This window comes from Aythya ferina (assembly GCF_964211825.1).
Source record: "Aythya ferina genome assembly, chromosome: 13".
Lineage (NCBI taxonomy): Eukaryota > Metazoa > Chordata > Aves > Anseriformes > Anatidae > Aythya > Aythya ferina.
Window position 1 is genome coordinate 9,064,420 of NC_140311.1, and position 15,084 is coordinate 9,079,503.

General features: G+C 41.1%; 1 protein-coding gene across 7 annotated transcripts in view; it reads left to right on the plus strand.

Moving 5' to 3' along the window:
* The first annotated feature begins 2,208 nt into the window (after window positions 1-2,208).
* Window positions 2,209-15,084, plus strand: part of LRCH2 (leucine rich repeats and calponin homology domain containing 2) — a 36,221-nt gene continuing 23,345 nt past the window's right edge. For 3 of the 7 annotated variants that reach the window (XM_084535199.1, XM_084535204.1, XM_084535200.1), the window contains exon 1: window positions 2,211-2,527. In XM_084535199.1, the coding sequence (XP_084391325.1) occupies window positions 2,242-2,527 (286 nt within the window). In that variant the 5' untranslated portion in view covers window positions 2,211-2,241. Of the gene's footprint in view, window positions 2,528-15,084 lie in introns of all 7 variants that reach the window. The other 4 variants (XM_084535202.1, XM_084535203.1, XM_084535205.1 and 1 more) reach the window with 2 other exon arrangements.

A 15,084-nucleotide genomic window follows, 5' to 3' on the forward strand; every position in this document is an offset into this window, starting at 1 on the left:
TGCTACGAAAAAGTTTCAGTTGTGGTTTCTGGCCTGTTTTATTGGACACTTTAATGCATTTAAAGGAGTGAGCAAGTGCCTGAAGAAGCTCAGTGAGTTTGGTGTGCTTCTGAGTAGGAACACCTGCAGACACAGTGAATACTGTGTTAAAGATAAAGAGGTCCCTCATAAGCGAGAACTCCAGCATAACTAAATGGTGACTCGAGTTCTCTGACGATTTGTCAGACCCATTTCTTCAAAATGAAACATCCCCTTTCCTCTTCCTGACGTTGCAGAGATCAGTTCGGCTTTAAATAGCAGGCAGCTGTGTGATGTGGCTAAAAGGGAGGACAGCAGAATGGCAAATCTGAGCTGGCCCTGTGCCAAACCATCAGCTTTGCAAACTCAGAGCAGCTATTTCTAACGTTTAGTTGCTGGGGCTGGCTCCTGGCTGATGCTCCGATTCACTCCTGCCAACTGCAGAGCAGAGCCACTGCACCTCCTGCTCCACGTCTGCAGGGAAAACCATCAAACACACTTGGCCCACCATCAGCCACAGGGTTTGTCAACCTCCACCCTCTCTGGTTGGCAACCCGGCTGAATGCAGCAGTCCACAGTTTTTCTACAAGTTTGTCTAACTTTCCTGCTGTGAACCCAGGGAATGATTTGCTTTTTCAGGACAAGAGCAGAGGCTCATCGCAGGCGGACTCATAGGTAGATACTCAGCTGTAAGATTTAATCCCACGCTCCACAAAAGCATCCACATGCTCCACAAAAGCTGAAGGAAGCAGCCAGCCACAATATTTACAGGTGACAATGGGAACCCTTCCCCCGCCACACATTAATTTTGCACAGTGGCCTCTTTTGCTGGAAAACCAATCTATTTGCAGTGACACAGGGATCCCAGAGTCCGTACAATCCTGCACCAAAGAATTAAATCCTTCACTCTTCAGTACCTTCTTCCTGATCCTGGCTAATTCAGTTCATTTGAATTTTGGCCAGATATCGCCCACGGAATATTACAGGGCTGTTCCTCCTTTGACTAATAATGGCTCAGCTGTCTCTCATTGACATATTGCTGACTGAAGGCTATAGTCTCTTCCATCCTGCTTATAAGAGGAATTTCCCTTAGATCCCCAAATTAGTCATGATGCATGCATGCACGAAAAAAAATCCATTTAAGGACTGGCAGGAGGATCAAAGCATAAAAGCTGATTCTGCTTATCAAACCCATAGCAAATGCATTAAAATGCGGGTCTCTGAGCCTTTCTTTACCGTTTCTTAATGATGACTCTAGAGTAATTTCTGACAGATAAATATGCAGCACGTAACGAGCGCAGATCACATGGTAACACAGCTAATTAATCTCCCAGAGTGTTCCAGCAGTCAGGCAGCCCCTCATTAACGTAGCAGGGCCCAGGACACGGCGGCCAGCTCATTTAGGGAAGCCTAAATGCTCTCTGCTCGGCTTCCCCATTTTGAGGCAGGCGCGTGAGGCTCGCAGAAGCGCTCCCCAACCCCTGCGGGGGCCACAACCCTCTCCCCTTTGTTCTGCCATGCCAATTCCTCAGTCATTTTTGTTTTATTTTGTTTTATTTTGCTATTTTATTTTATTTTTTTCTGCATTTTTTTTTCCACGCCACTCCGGCGGACGTGCGGTCACGGCCAGCCTCGCCTCCTTGCTGGCTTCCTCCGCAGATGCTCGGCCCGGCCGGGACGCCCCTTTAACCGGAGGGCGCCATCGGTGACCGCCGGTGCCACAGCCACGACCGGCGCCAAACGGCTCCCGGTACCGAAAGGCTTCCCTGAAAGGGTTCCCGGTACCGAAAGCAGCTGGCCTGACCCAGGACACGGCGCAGCCCCCGCCCCGGGGCCCATCCGGACACCCGAGGCGCCCCCAAACCCGGCCCCGCCGCAGCCCCGCGGGCGGCGGGCCCCGGAGCCCCCCCCCCACACCCCGCGTGCTGCCGCCGCCGCCGCCGCCACTCGCCCCGCCCCCTCGGCCCCTCATTGGCGAGCACCGCCTCGGGGAGCCACGCCCCTCCCCTCCTCGCCGCCGCGGATTGGCGAGGACGGACGAGGAGCGCGGCGAGGCCACGCCCCCCTCTCCAGCCGCCCCCCCCCATCTCCCTCTCCCGCGGCCCCCCCCCCTCCGCTCCTTTCCTTCTACCCCCTGCGGGCCCGCTGGCGCCTGCGCAGTGGCGTGGCGGCGGCGGGCGGCCCCGCTGTTGTTATTGTGGGGCTGGGCTGCGCCGCGCGAAGATGGCGGCCGGGCAGGGGGGCGGCGGCGGCGGCAACGGCAACGGGAACGGGAACGGCAACGGCAACGGGAACGGTCCGGGGGGGCTGGGGATCCCCGCTCACCTCACGCTCTCCTTCTCGGCCGGGCCGCACTGGGGCGCGGCCACCCTGCCGCAGCCGCACACGGTGCGCAGCCTGGACCGGGCCCTGGAGGAGGCGGGCAGCTCGGGCATCCTCTGCCTCAGCGGGAGGAAGCTCCGCGACTTCCCCGGCAGCGGCTACGACCTCAGCGACACCACGCAAGCAGGTGTGGGGCTGGGGGGGGGCGGTGGGGCCGGCTCCTGCCGCGGGGCGGCCCCGTGGTGGTGGCGGCGGGGAGCGGCCTGCGAGGGGTGGGGGCGGCGGTGGTGGTGGTGGGGGGGGTGGGGGCTGCGATCCGTGCTGGGAGCCCCGTGCCCGGCCTGCAGGCAGGGCTCTGAGGGGAGGTGAGCTCGGAGAGGTTTCCCTGCGAGCCGCTGGAGAAGCAGATCTTGCGTGGTTTTTTTTCTTTTTTTTTTTTTCTTTTTTTTTTTTTTTTTCGCAGAGGTTTTGTTGTCAGGTTTTGGCTGGGTTTATGCGCTGCTGGAAAGGCAGCGTTCTGAGTTAACGTGCTAGAGCAAAATGTTAATGAGAGGTCTGGCATCTTTTGTTCAGGAGGAGCGGTGGCTTTCCCGAGCGTTGTCGAGGCGAATCAATGCCTTGCGTGATTTTGTTTGGTTTGTGGGTTTTCTTTCCCCATAGGTTACGAATAGCCGGGTTATTGTTTTGGATACGAGACTGCCTATTGTGGCACCTTATCCATCTCTGACAGTGCTGTGCTCCTGCTCTACCAAATACTCGTTCTGTTGGTCTTTGTTGTGGGCTGCAGTTTGTGCAGAGTTAAATAGCGATGTACTTGCTCTCCTGCGATATATTTGGTTGCGTAGGGTGTAGAATTTGTGATGGACTGATTTATAAAATTCAATTCCCATATCCTGTACCAAGCCTGCTAATGGCTTGTAGGATATTAGTGTTTTATTCTCTCTCTTTTTTTTTTTTTTTTTCCCCCTCTGGCACGTGTGATGCATCCCTACGTGCAGTGCAGAATAGGGATAGGTAAAAGTGTGTTATGTCATAATGGAAGCACCACATTAAATTAAAAACAATTGTTATTTCGTGGAACCTGTTTCCATGTAATAGCATAAAAAATTATGCAGCACCATAGTAGACCGATTCACTGTATAAATATTCAATAGTTAAAGCTTTAAAATCAGATGTTGCATATAGGGAATATTATTAAAAGGAATTTTTATGTAACCTGAAGCAGGTGCATCGAGGATCCATATTTTGTTTGCTTCTTATTAATTCAAGTTGTAACTGTGTTTAATTCTTAGCTTTGTTTTGAATTCCATCACATTTGAGTAAAAGCTGTCTGCAGTGCTATTATCTTTATCTTTTCGAATGTAGTAGAGCCCAGTCACCACCATCAGGATTCGACCTTCATCATGAAAGATGTTGTGTGAAAATGTTTAAAGGCAGCCTCTGACAAAAATAGCCATAGTGCATGTTGTTCTTTAAGCACTTATTTAAATACTTGATGTGTGTCTATGCAAAAACCTTCTCATAATGATGATTTATTATAGTACTTATGAATTAATTAAATGGAATATGAATTTTAGAGGCCTTGCAAAAACTTGCTTGTAAACAAAAGATTTGTAGTCCTTATTTTGACCTTATCTGTGGACTTTTTTTTTTTTTTTTTTTTTTTGGTGAGTGAGTAAATGGTATTCTGTTGGTGAATCTATGGCATCCTTTACAGTGTCAGTATGGCATAGAGCTTTTGATGTAGGATCAACTACTATCTTGTAGGCATTTGTTTACTGGCATTTTTCACAGTTACTGCTGTTTCGTGCCACAATATACCCATGAATAAGGTTATGGATATATGCTGAAACAAGGGGGGATAGGGACCTTGGGTCAAAAAGATTTGCTGTGTTTCACTTTCAGTTCTAAATTGGTGACTCTCTGAAATTCAGTTCTGTGATACTTGAAGCAAACACTAAAAAAAAAAAAAAAGTATATAATATCTCTCACATACAAACCTAGATACAGTTTCTTTTCCATATCACAAGCCTGAATGCAGCAGGTTCTGCAGTGTCACTGTAAATCCAGAATATTCTGCTTTAGCATCAGTAAAATCAACCCTAGAAATAACTTCCTGTTGCTGAAGTAAAAACACTACAGTTTTATATGTATACACACACGCATGCTTCTTAAAGCACAACTGCTGTTATCATCAAAAATACCCTTGGATTGGAGGTGGTTTTTTTCTTTTTTTTTAGGCTTGGCCATATTTTATATCTAACTTATGTAATGGTTTACCAGTACATAATTGGCAAATAATATAATACATTTTTGGCATCGTAATTTATGTGACAAAGCTTACTGCTGAACTAGAAGCATATAAACAGTATCTGTCGGGTTAGCTCTGGCCTTATGTTTGTCATATCTTTTGTTAACTGTGAATTTGCATTGCAACTCTTTGGCAAAAATACTTTTATTTTCTGGTTTGCTAGAATTTTTCATCTGGCTGTTCAAACAAGTCTTGTGCAGCTGTTAAATGAACTTCTTGGGGGAGAAAAAAATCAGTTGCAAGATATCAAGAGGTGTATGAATATTCCAATCACTTTATTAACGTGTGTAATTTTGCTTCTTGCTGTGTGAACAACATTAAGCCCCTGGCAGTTAAGTAATTGAGTAATCACATCAATGTAATCACTGTCTGCTTAGCTGAAGAGATGTGTTTTCTGTTCCGTTTCTTCTTGTAGTTAGGTTCCTGTGCTATATGGCCATCCTAACTCAAGTCAACCAATGCCTTCGGAAATTTCCTTACTTTTTTTGTGAGCAGTTGGCAGTACAAGGTATTGGACTGACAGGAAAAAAAAAATTGCTCTGTGTGAATATACTGGTGCCATCAGGCTTACTCGTGGCTTTGTCACAAGAAACTTGAGTCCCTGTTTTTAATTTTAAGGGAACCTCCAAGCAATTATGAGTAGTTGAGTGATTGCCTGTTACATTAACCTGAAATTTCTTCTTTGTTACCACCTGCCGCCTTTTCATGTAGCTGAGGAGTAACACCAGTATATTCCAAGTCTGACTTGAGAATGAGCCCTCCTGTCACGGTTAATAACAATTTCACCACCATGGACCAAGTTCCCACATTGTGATTCCTCCATGGGTGTGCTGGGGGTATGGTGTAAGGGGAATCATGCTTCTTTATGATGCCATTGCGTATACTAAGGGCATGACTGTTTTTTTACCTTACAAGGGCCAAAAATATGATGTATGCAGTGAATTGTGCAATTACAAGTTTAAAAGCAATAACATTTATAGCTTAACGTTCAATGTGAATTACATGAAAATGTTATTTGTACTACTCTGCTGCTGCCTGAAAGAATAAAGTTATTTTTGTTGGTGGTACCAACCTTGACTCAGGAGACAGCAAGTGATTGAATAGGAACAGCAAATTCAATTTTCAATTGAAGAAACACATATGATGTATATCGTAAGTCTAGATTACATTGTAGAACTCAAACATCTTGAGACATGTAGTTCTTCAGTAATGACTTTTTCATGTTTGAATGGAAACAAACAGGTTATAGGAGACTTTCTGGAGTGGTGTTCATGCTCAGAAGATGCAAAAGCTAAAAGTGACACAGCAGTCGCTTTTTCTTAGATTTCTTAGATTTTTCTTAGATTTTCTTAGATTTTTTTTTTGTTGTTTGTGAAAAGTGTCTTCTCATCTGACTTGTGAAGATTTCTTGGAGCTGACTCAAAAGTGTATACTAATTCTCCTGGCAAGGCTGACACTTAATGCTAGAATATGTCTTTAGCAAAAAAAAAAAAAAAAAAAAAGGCAAAAAACAAAAACAAGGACTGTCTGAAGGCTAAAATTTCACAGAAAATACAGAGTTAGTCAGTATTTTTTATTTGTTGTAAAGGTTCTCCTTGACAATGTGGAGAGGCTTCCAAATTCCTGTTTTTTTGTGGCTGTCCATGGTCTTGTCCAATGGCTTTTGCCATTCTTCGAATGGACCTGGGATTTTTTTTTATTACAGAACTAAGGCCTTTATTGCTTGGGCAGACATGATTATTTCTGATATGTTCCCAAGTGCTTGAAGGGTTCTTTTTGACTGGTGGGCCAACGTATAACTTCTCAACAAAGATGAGTAGTACATGGCTTAAAGGAACTCTGCATCACAGGCCTGTTCATAGCTTGCTAGCCAGCAGATGTAACTTACACAATGAGCAAATCCCTGTCCATCTGTTTGTTAAAACAAGCATCTACTTAAGTTTGTCACTTTATCATTTTGTTTCAGCAGGTGTTGCCAATATGTAGTGGACAAGAACTTATATTAAAGGCTGGAAGGCTACTTTGATTTCAAAGCCAATGTACTGGATCTCAATTCCTCCTCCCCAGCAGAAGTCACCTGTGATAGAAAACCATTGATCTGTTTCGGATACAGAAAAATGTATTTCACATGGAAGAGCTGTGGTTCAATCTGAGGGGATGCCCTTTTGGTTAAGGCCCTAATGTAATAAGAATATATATATTTTAGAAAGGATATTAGGATATTCTTTAGTAGTGCTGTTTGACAAGCCAGGAATGATGAATCTGTAAAGTACGGTTTCTCGTTGCCTGAACAGCCTTTCCTGTGTGCTTTTTGAGTATCTTTAATTATGCGGTCATGTGCGGTTTCTTCCTGTGTCGCTTTCACTGCACAGGCTGTGTAACTAAAATTAGTGATGTGGATAACCATAGAGCAGATATTTTCTAGCTCTTGAATTGTTGGATGTAGAACCCAAACATTACTTCCTATTTCTTTTTACTGTCTTTTTCACAAAATTAAAAGCTATTCTGCACACTGCCAAACATCCAATTCAAAAAAAAAAAAAAAGCTGCGTATAGCAACCCATCGTTTTGGGAGTGTTTTTCTTTCTTTTAAACAGCTCAAAGAAGAAGCAGAAGCGGAGGAATGTAAAATAGAGAAGCAACGTGACAAGGTTGCTAGCTCCTACCTAACATGGAGCAGCCCTGAGCTAAAATTTTTGGTAGTGTTTTGTCAGGAGAAACATGGTCACGTTACCACAGTCCAGTACCTTGTGCTTCGCTTAATAGTATATCAAGAGACGGTGCATGTGTTAGAAAAAGGATTAAATGATTGAATGTGTACCAGAGCTGTTAAACTGGCCATGGTAATTACTTTTTTCATTTGTGTCTAGCTGCTAATAGTGGACATATTGGTGGCTTCCTCTTGTACTTCTCTGAATGTGCTCAGAAGTCCTAAGTCTCTCACCCATGCATGTTGCAATTTTGTGACTGTGTAAAGGCTAAAACGTACTCTTTCTCCTTTCAGTTTCAAAATCTTCTGCCTATTATTCTCCTTACTGTCAAACTACTGTCGTTTGAATTGTGAAGGGTTCTCTTTCTCTTTTCTAATCTTTGACCTAGTAGGTACTTGAAAATAGGTACTGATCTCAATTTATGTGCAGTCTGTGATCCTTAACTGTTCTATATAGGAAAAACATTTTTCTACTATATAAATTGAACTGTATGTATACCAAAGGTCTATCTACTCCAGTATTCTTTATTGAAATAATATTTTTTAACCTGTTAATTGGTAACTTTATTTGCAGCCCAATGTTTCTCTTGAAAATGATGCAAATGGATTTTGTGCCCTCCGTTTTCTATTCCAGGCTGATGAAATCTACTCTGTATAATCTCCTTTTATACTGAAAAATTCTCACACGTCTACCTACATCCTTTGTTGTACCCTATATTTTTTGAGATAAGCCAGGAACTGCATGCAGTCAAGATAAGTGTTTGGAAGGAAAACTCCATTCTCTGCTCTTAGCATTGTTTTGTGCCTTCGGCTTGAGTTATCATTTAAAAAATTGTCAGCTTTACAACTTCAGCATATTCACTTATAAGTTAGAATCATAGAATATCTTGAGTTTGAAGGGACCCACAAGGATCATCGAGTCCAGCTGCTGGCACCACACAGGTCTACCCAGAAATTCAGACCGTATGACTAAGAGCACAGTCCAAATCTTTATTAAACTCCGACAGGCTTGGTGCTGTGACTGTGTCCCTGGGAAGCCTGTTCCAGTGCACAACAACCCTCTCAATGGAGAACCTCTTCCTGATAACCAGCCTGAACCTCCCCTACTGCAGTTTGACACCATTCCATTGGGTCCTATTGCTTGTCACTAAAGAGAATAGATCAGCACCTACCCCTCCACTCCCCCTCGTGAGGAAGCTGTAGACCCTGGTGAGGTTTCCTCTTAGCCTCCTCTTTTCCAGACTGAACAGGCCAAGTGACCTCAGTTGTTCCTCGTACGTCTTCCCCTCTAGGCCCTTCACCATCTTAGTAGCCCTCCTCTGGACACTTTCCAACAGTTTCACATCCTCTTTGTACTGTGGTGTCCAGAACTGCACACAGTATTCAAGGTGAGGCCACACCAGCACAGGGCGGGACAATCACTTTCCTTGATCAACTACCAATGCTGTGCTTGATGCACCCCAGGATACAGTTGCCCCTCCTGGCTGCCAGGGCACACTGCTGGCTCGTGTTCAGCTTTCTATCAACCACAACCCCAAGATCCCTCTCTGCAGGGCTGCTGTCCAGCGTCTTGTTGCCTAGTCTGTATGTATAGCCAGGGTTACCTCATCCCAGATGCAGGACCTGGCAGTTGCTCTTGTTAAACTTCATGGAGTTGGTGATTGCCCAGCTCTCCAATCTGTCCACATCTCTCTGCAAGGCCTTTCCACCCTCAACAGAGTCAACAACTCCTCTAAGTTTAGTATCGTCAGCAAATTTGCTGAGAACATCTTCTAGTCCTACATCCAAATCATTTATAAAAAACATTGAAGAGGACTGGCCCTAAAGTGGAGCGTTGGGGGACCCCACTGGTGACTGGCTGCCAGCCTGATGTGGCCCCATTTACCACAACCCTTTAAGCCCTGCCCGTCAGCCCATTGCTCACCCATTGTATGATGTTTTTGTCTAGCTGTGTGCTGGACATTTTGTCCAGTAGGATCCTATGGGAAACTGTGTCGAAAGCTTTACTGAAATCCAAAAAGATCACATCAACTGGTTTCCCTTGATTGACTAGATGTAATTCAACATATTGAGGCTAGAGAAGGACATGAAAGTGAAATCATCACAAAATCATGCCTAAGACAAATAGAAACAAGACTGGACACAGAGAAGCAGAACTAGCTGTATAAGTAATTCAGCTGAAAAAGCAGTGTGTGTGAAGCTACTGCAATATTAATCACGAAGTGAAGATGAAGTGGCAGGTAATGTAAGTTTATTTAAGTATGAAATTTCCAAATATATGATTTGTTAAAGTAGATCCTTCTGAGCAGGTACTTAAACTTTATTTCTTTAAATGATCTTCTGCTCCTATAGAAACAAAGTGATTTGCTATTCCTGCATATTCATTCCATGCTGAGATTAGAAAGGCTTGCATTGGAAAGCTAGAACAGCCTTTAAAGTTTAATTGGTTATGAGGGAGCTTTTCTATATACAGGTTTTAAAGTTAATATTGCAGGTGTTTTGGAATTAAATTTCAATTATGGTGATGTCATATTAAAAATCGTTTGGCAGATCGTTTAGATGACATTAAATATATACATATATAAAAAATAATCTTCAAGAGCCTATTTTTTTTGAAAATAAAAAAGTCAACCTCAAAGTTAAATACTCAGGCTTGACTTCATAATGACTGGTACCCGTGTGTCGGCTGCTTTAAAAAAAAACACAACAATTGTGCCACTGCTTCCCATTTGTGGGAAGATCGTGCTGCAGAGTGTGACTCCTGGTGTTTGTGACTTCATACAAAATGCTCGCTGGGATTGAGCCACTTCTGATTTTTTTGTCTAATCTTTATCATTTTAGTATGTCAGTTAAAATATGTAGCAACTACAAAGATTAGATGAAGACAGGCTATGCTTCTATTTGACTTCAGAGTATACACACCTGGAAAAAATCAATTTAAATGATATTACATACACTTTTAACAGTAGATTCTAAATGTATTTAAATTTGCTTGTGGCAGGGAAAGTATGCTGATAAGTTTAATTTCCTGAGAGATAAAGTATCTAGCAGGTATGTCAGAGTTTCTTTATTGTGCATAAGAGTTGATAGATGTTCAGTTTAAGTATAGTCCTTTACAATAGCTCTTAATTTAGGAGAGCAAATGTTTCATTTGGATATGAAATGCATAAAGTTATGTGCAAAAATGATTTTCCTGTAATTCTTGAGCATTTTTTGCCAGTAAATTATTTTAAAAAAATAAAATTGTTTTGCAGCTGTAGTAGTTGTTTATATGCAGTCATTCTAAATTCTGGCATATTTAATTGTTCTGCCATTAATTTTGCAACCTAAGTTGAGAGTTCTGATCTTAGTTATGTAAATATCCAGGGTTCTGTTTTTTTGACTTTTCAAGTGGAAATTATAAAACGTTTCTATGTGTAACAACTGTAGTTGTGCCTTAGTGTTAAGAACTCTCAACTTGCGAGTGTGCTGTGTAGTGTTTGAGGAGAATGCTAGAGAGCCTGCCTTTTGGTCTAAGTTTGGCAAGATTTAGAGCTCATTTCTTTTAAGGTTCCTGAAAATAAGCAGGAATCAGTACTTTCCAAAACCTTGTTTTGTACATTGTTTACATTTAATTGGAAAGTGCTAGGTAGCTTATGCAAAGGACTTCTCATCAGAATCCTTGAGAAAAATACTCTTTAGTAGTCTCTCTTCTCTTTCTCCCACCAGATCTAGCTTTCAGTTTCTGACTATTTTTTCTTTTGTTTTCCATCATGCCTGTACTAGCTAATGGCATAGGAGCACAGTGCTTAAAACACAGTTAGAGGAGTGTTCACTTTAATTTTGTCAAACAGGACACATGATACTAATTTTTTAAGGCAGACTTAACACCCACCCCCACCATTTAGCGCCGTTTTTGAAAGCTCCAAGTAAAGACTGTTTTTAAATTAATGCTGCCATCAAAATTCTTGATTGGTACAATTATTAGGTTCCTCTATAGGAGGCAGATCTGTATTTAGGCGTGGTTTTTTAGATGCATCTTTGTTTCGTTATGATAGTAAAGAGGAAAACTGACGTTTTAAATACCCGAACGGTGCTGATTGTTACAGTTGTATAATACAAACAATCAACAATTTTAAATCCGATATTTAAATATGTTTAAAGAGCTTTTCATGGTCATCAAGAAGAGTCACGTGCTTAGAACAAGTCTAGTTAGGTCAGGTTGCTCAGGGTCTTGTCCAGCTGAGTTTTGAGCATCTCTGGTGATATTTCTGTCTTTGTGAAATGTGTTTTCTGGATTATCCTGGAAGCCTATGTTTATTTCAGTCCAGCTGAAGAAAACATTCTTACTTGATTAAATTGGTTTGTTCCTGCTAAGTTCCATTTCTTTGGTTAGTAGTGAAAATCAGATCTTTTATTTTCTTAGTTTCTCACCAAACTTGACAAGGAGTCTTGAGGTTCTACTAGAGAGTGAAACATATATTTTTCTTCCTTTTTTTTTTTTGTGTGTGTGTATGTGACTTTTTTTATTTGTGACTTCACAAATGGGCTAAAAAGACTTTGGTTTAAGGTCAGTAAATTCAAATTTTACCTTTGAATATCTGCTGACTCATTAATCCATTTTTCCCTAATCCTTGAGGATTAAAGCAAGATAGAAAATGAGTATTCTTAGTGATAACATTGAAGACAAATGATATACATGTATTCTTAGATGTAGTTATTTAGTACTGGAATGTCACAACAAAAACTGACAGCTCTGGTTTGCTAGTAAACAACCAGTATATGTACTATTTCCATGAGTTTTGTTATCTTTTCACTTCTCAAAACAGGATCACTAAAATGAGCAAGTAAAAAAACGTATTACTAGTGTGTTGGTGTTCTAGACTGTTTTCTTCTAATGCTTGTAAGCTCTTAGGGCTTTGAGGTCTTGTCAGCTTGGTGCTGGCAGAGTATTAAAATGAAGGATGATATTTTCAGATGCAGATAATTTGAGTTTAATGTTAGCTCATCAGTGGTTCTTTTTAATAACATTTCTGAGCATCTGCATGTAATTATTCCCAGCAAAGAAGATGGCAAGACTAAAGATAATGTGGAAATATGGCTTTTGTGGTATTACAAACGTACCTGAACAGGAGAGGCACAGACTTGGAATGTTTTCACATCTCTGATATCTCAAAAGAGACATGTGAAAACAGGGATATGGACTAAGGTTATTGAATAAACTGTGTCATAAGTCCTATTCAGCACAAATACACAGTTGTGATGGGAATGACAGGATGACAGATTATTGGTGATTTAAACTCAACCAAATCTCATGGTGATAAGCTAATTTACAGCATCGGAGTAGTGTATATAATAAGAGGTCTTGAACTTGGAATTGGGGGGGAGGGGGAGCTCTACATGTTTTGAAACAATTACACAAATTGTAATTCTGTCATAGGTTAGAAGCTGAGTGGTGGTATTGAGGATTCAGGAACTAGAGTTTCAGTAGCACAAACAGAACTATTGAGTACGGGGAGATTTCTCCCTAGCCAGTGGACTAGGGTACGCCTATTTTGAGTTGGTTTAAAAGCCTTAAATATCTACTAGTCTTGATTTGCATGCTATTATTTCATTACAAACACTCATTTAAAATTTGTTTTCTATCAGCATGTTTTTTCTTTCTAACTTTTTTTCTGATGTGGTAGTGAAATCATGTAACATGCATTGTTATTGATGTAAATGCTAGCATGACAGTATTTAGATTGGAAGATGACAGTTTTGTGGAAAAAATTTTGATCTCTGGGAATCACCATATGCAGGTGTTTCTGAAGTGTTTTTTTTCCTTTCCAGAATCATTGCATCTGACAGATCAATAATAAATTGTACCCATGTTCCATGTGTTGTTGATCTCCAAGCCATATTTAGATCAACTAAAAGTATATCTCTAGAATCAGGTCTTGCATGTATGATTTTAATTTTATACATTGACTTCTGACTTTTACATTGACTAATTACTTAAAGTTTCTGTTGTGTGTTGTGCTTTGTAGTTTGTGGGTGTGGTATGTTTTTTTTTTTTTCTTAGACCATACTAAAGCATTACCAAAAAAAATAGGAAATATTTTACATATTGCTGGTTAGTAGAACAGATCTCTTGTCACATTTTTTTCTTTTACCTTCGTGTTTACCTTTGTGATTTCACTTCTAAATACGATTTTGGATCTCTGAGAAGGGGAAAAAGACACAGCAAACAAAACAACATGAATCATCATTTTAAATGAAAATACTGAGGTGAAGTAGTTCAAGTGTAAATTTCTCAGCTAATCTTTGCACAAGATGCATGCTGAATTTAAAATACAAAGTTTGAACATAAATATGATTGCACTGGATCAAATAAAAGTCCCATCTGTTCTAGCAGCATGCCTCTGGTGGTAACTGATATTGAATGCTTAGAGAGAAGTGCAAGAACAAGGCAAACATGATGTTAATTCTGTTTGGTGGCCCTACGCAGTTTAAATGTAATCTAAAAGTAGCATTTTTTTTCCTTCTGATCATGATTTAAACTTGTGAGATACATTCTTACATCTAATGGCTTCCTCTCCAAACTAGCTTTTTTCTCAAACTCTTCTGTTCTGAACTTCTAATATACTGATTTTAAATGGTCTTTGTACAGTCAGTAAAGACTTAGCTGCTGCTTTGTTTCTTTTTAAACAGTTAACTTCTTCATATTTTCGTAGTTCCCCTTTCAAATGTAACCTTTGTAATGTTGTACTTCTCACTTCTGTTTCTGTAGAGATAGCGAATCAAAATACCCTGTGATTCATAAGCGATCATTGATAGCGTCTTTATTTTGGTTTTCACATAACACCCCTCAATTGAATGTTTTCCCATCTAAATCGGTTAAGCAAAGAATTCCTTTTTCTCACTTCTAGAGGGGTTGTCACCTTAAACTGTGTGCAATTCTATACTTAGCAGCTTTCCTTGCTTCTTCAGTCAATTAACCCATGTAAAACCATTCTTGTTTAAAGTGCCAGCAAGCTGCTTCAGTTTTAATTTAGGCAATCTACCCTTTCATCCACTAGCCTGCGCTAGTGTGTGGAGTTGCTCTGCCACAGGTGCACATCTTTGCATTTGCCTTTACTAAACCAGATGAGGTGTGTGCCAGCTGAGGTCGCTCTGGTTGGCCTCCCAACCATCCAGTATGTGAGTTACCCCTTCTATCCCTCTGTCTTGGGGGTGTTCATGTGCTTAGAGCAGATTCCATCTTGCTTTCCAAACAATCTAAACAGTACCGAATCGAATGTTGACCCCTGAGAAATGCCACTGGTAGTTAGTTGGTTTGCTGGTTCAAGCTGTTAAGCTCTCTTCTTTGAACCTGACAGTGACTTTTAGCCACTCTTCCAGGCACTTTCAAATCCACTTCTTTGGTTTAGTAGAACAAAAGAAACTGTTCTGCTGATGATATGATGGGAGCTAAGCAAAAACAGTTATTTTTTGCAAGTTCTTAAAAACTAAGAACTAAAGCCTGAAATAGCAAGAGATCTGCATTGCTGCTTTGTTAAAAGACTCTGTTCAGCATTTTTGAGAAACCACATCCTTTGGAACTATCCTAACTTGGGAACTAGAGTTACATTCAGAAAAAGTAGATGTTCTTTCTAAAGTAAATCTCTTGCTTTCAAGAAGATAGTTACATGAACTTTAATGACACAGGTTTGATGGTTAATTGATAATTTCCAGGATTCAAGGTCATATTCCACTTGAAATT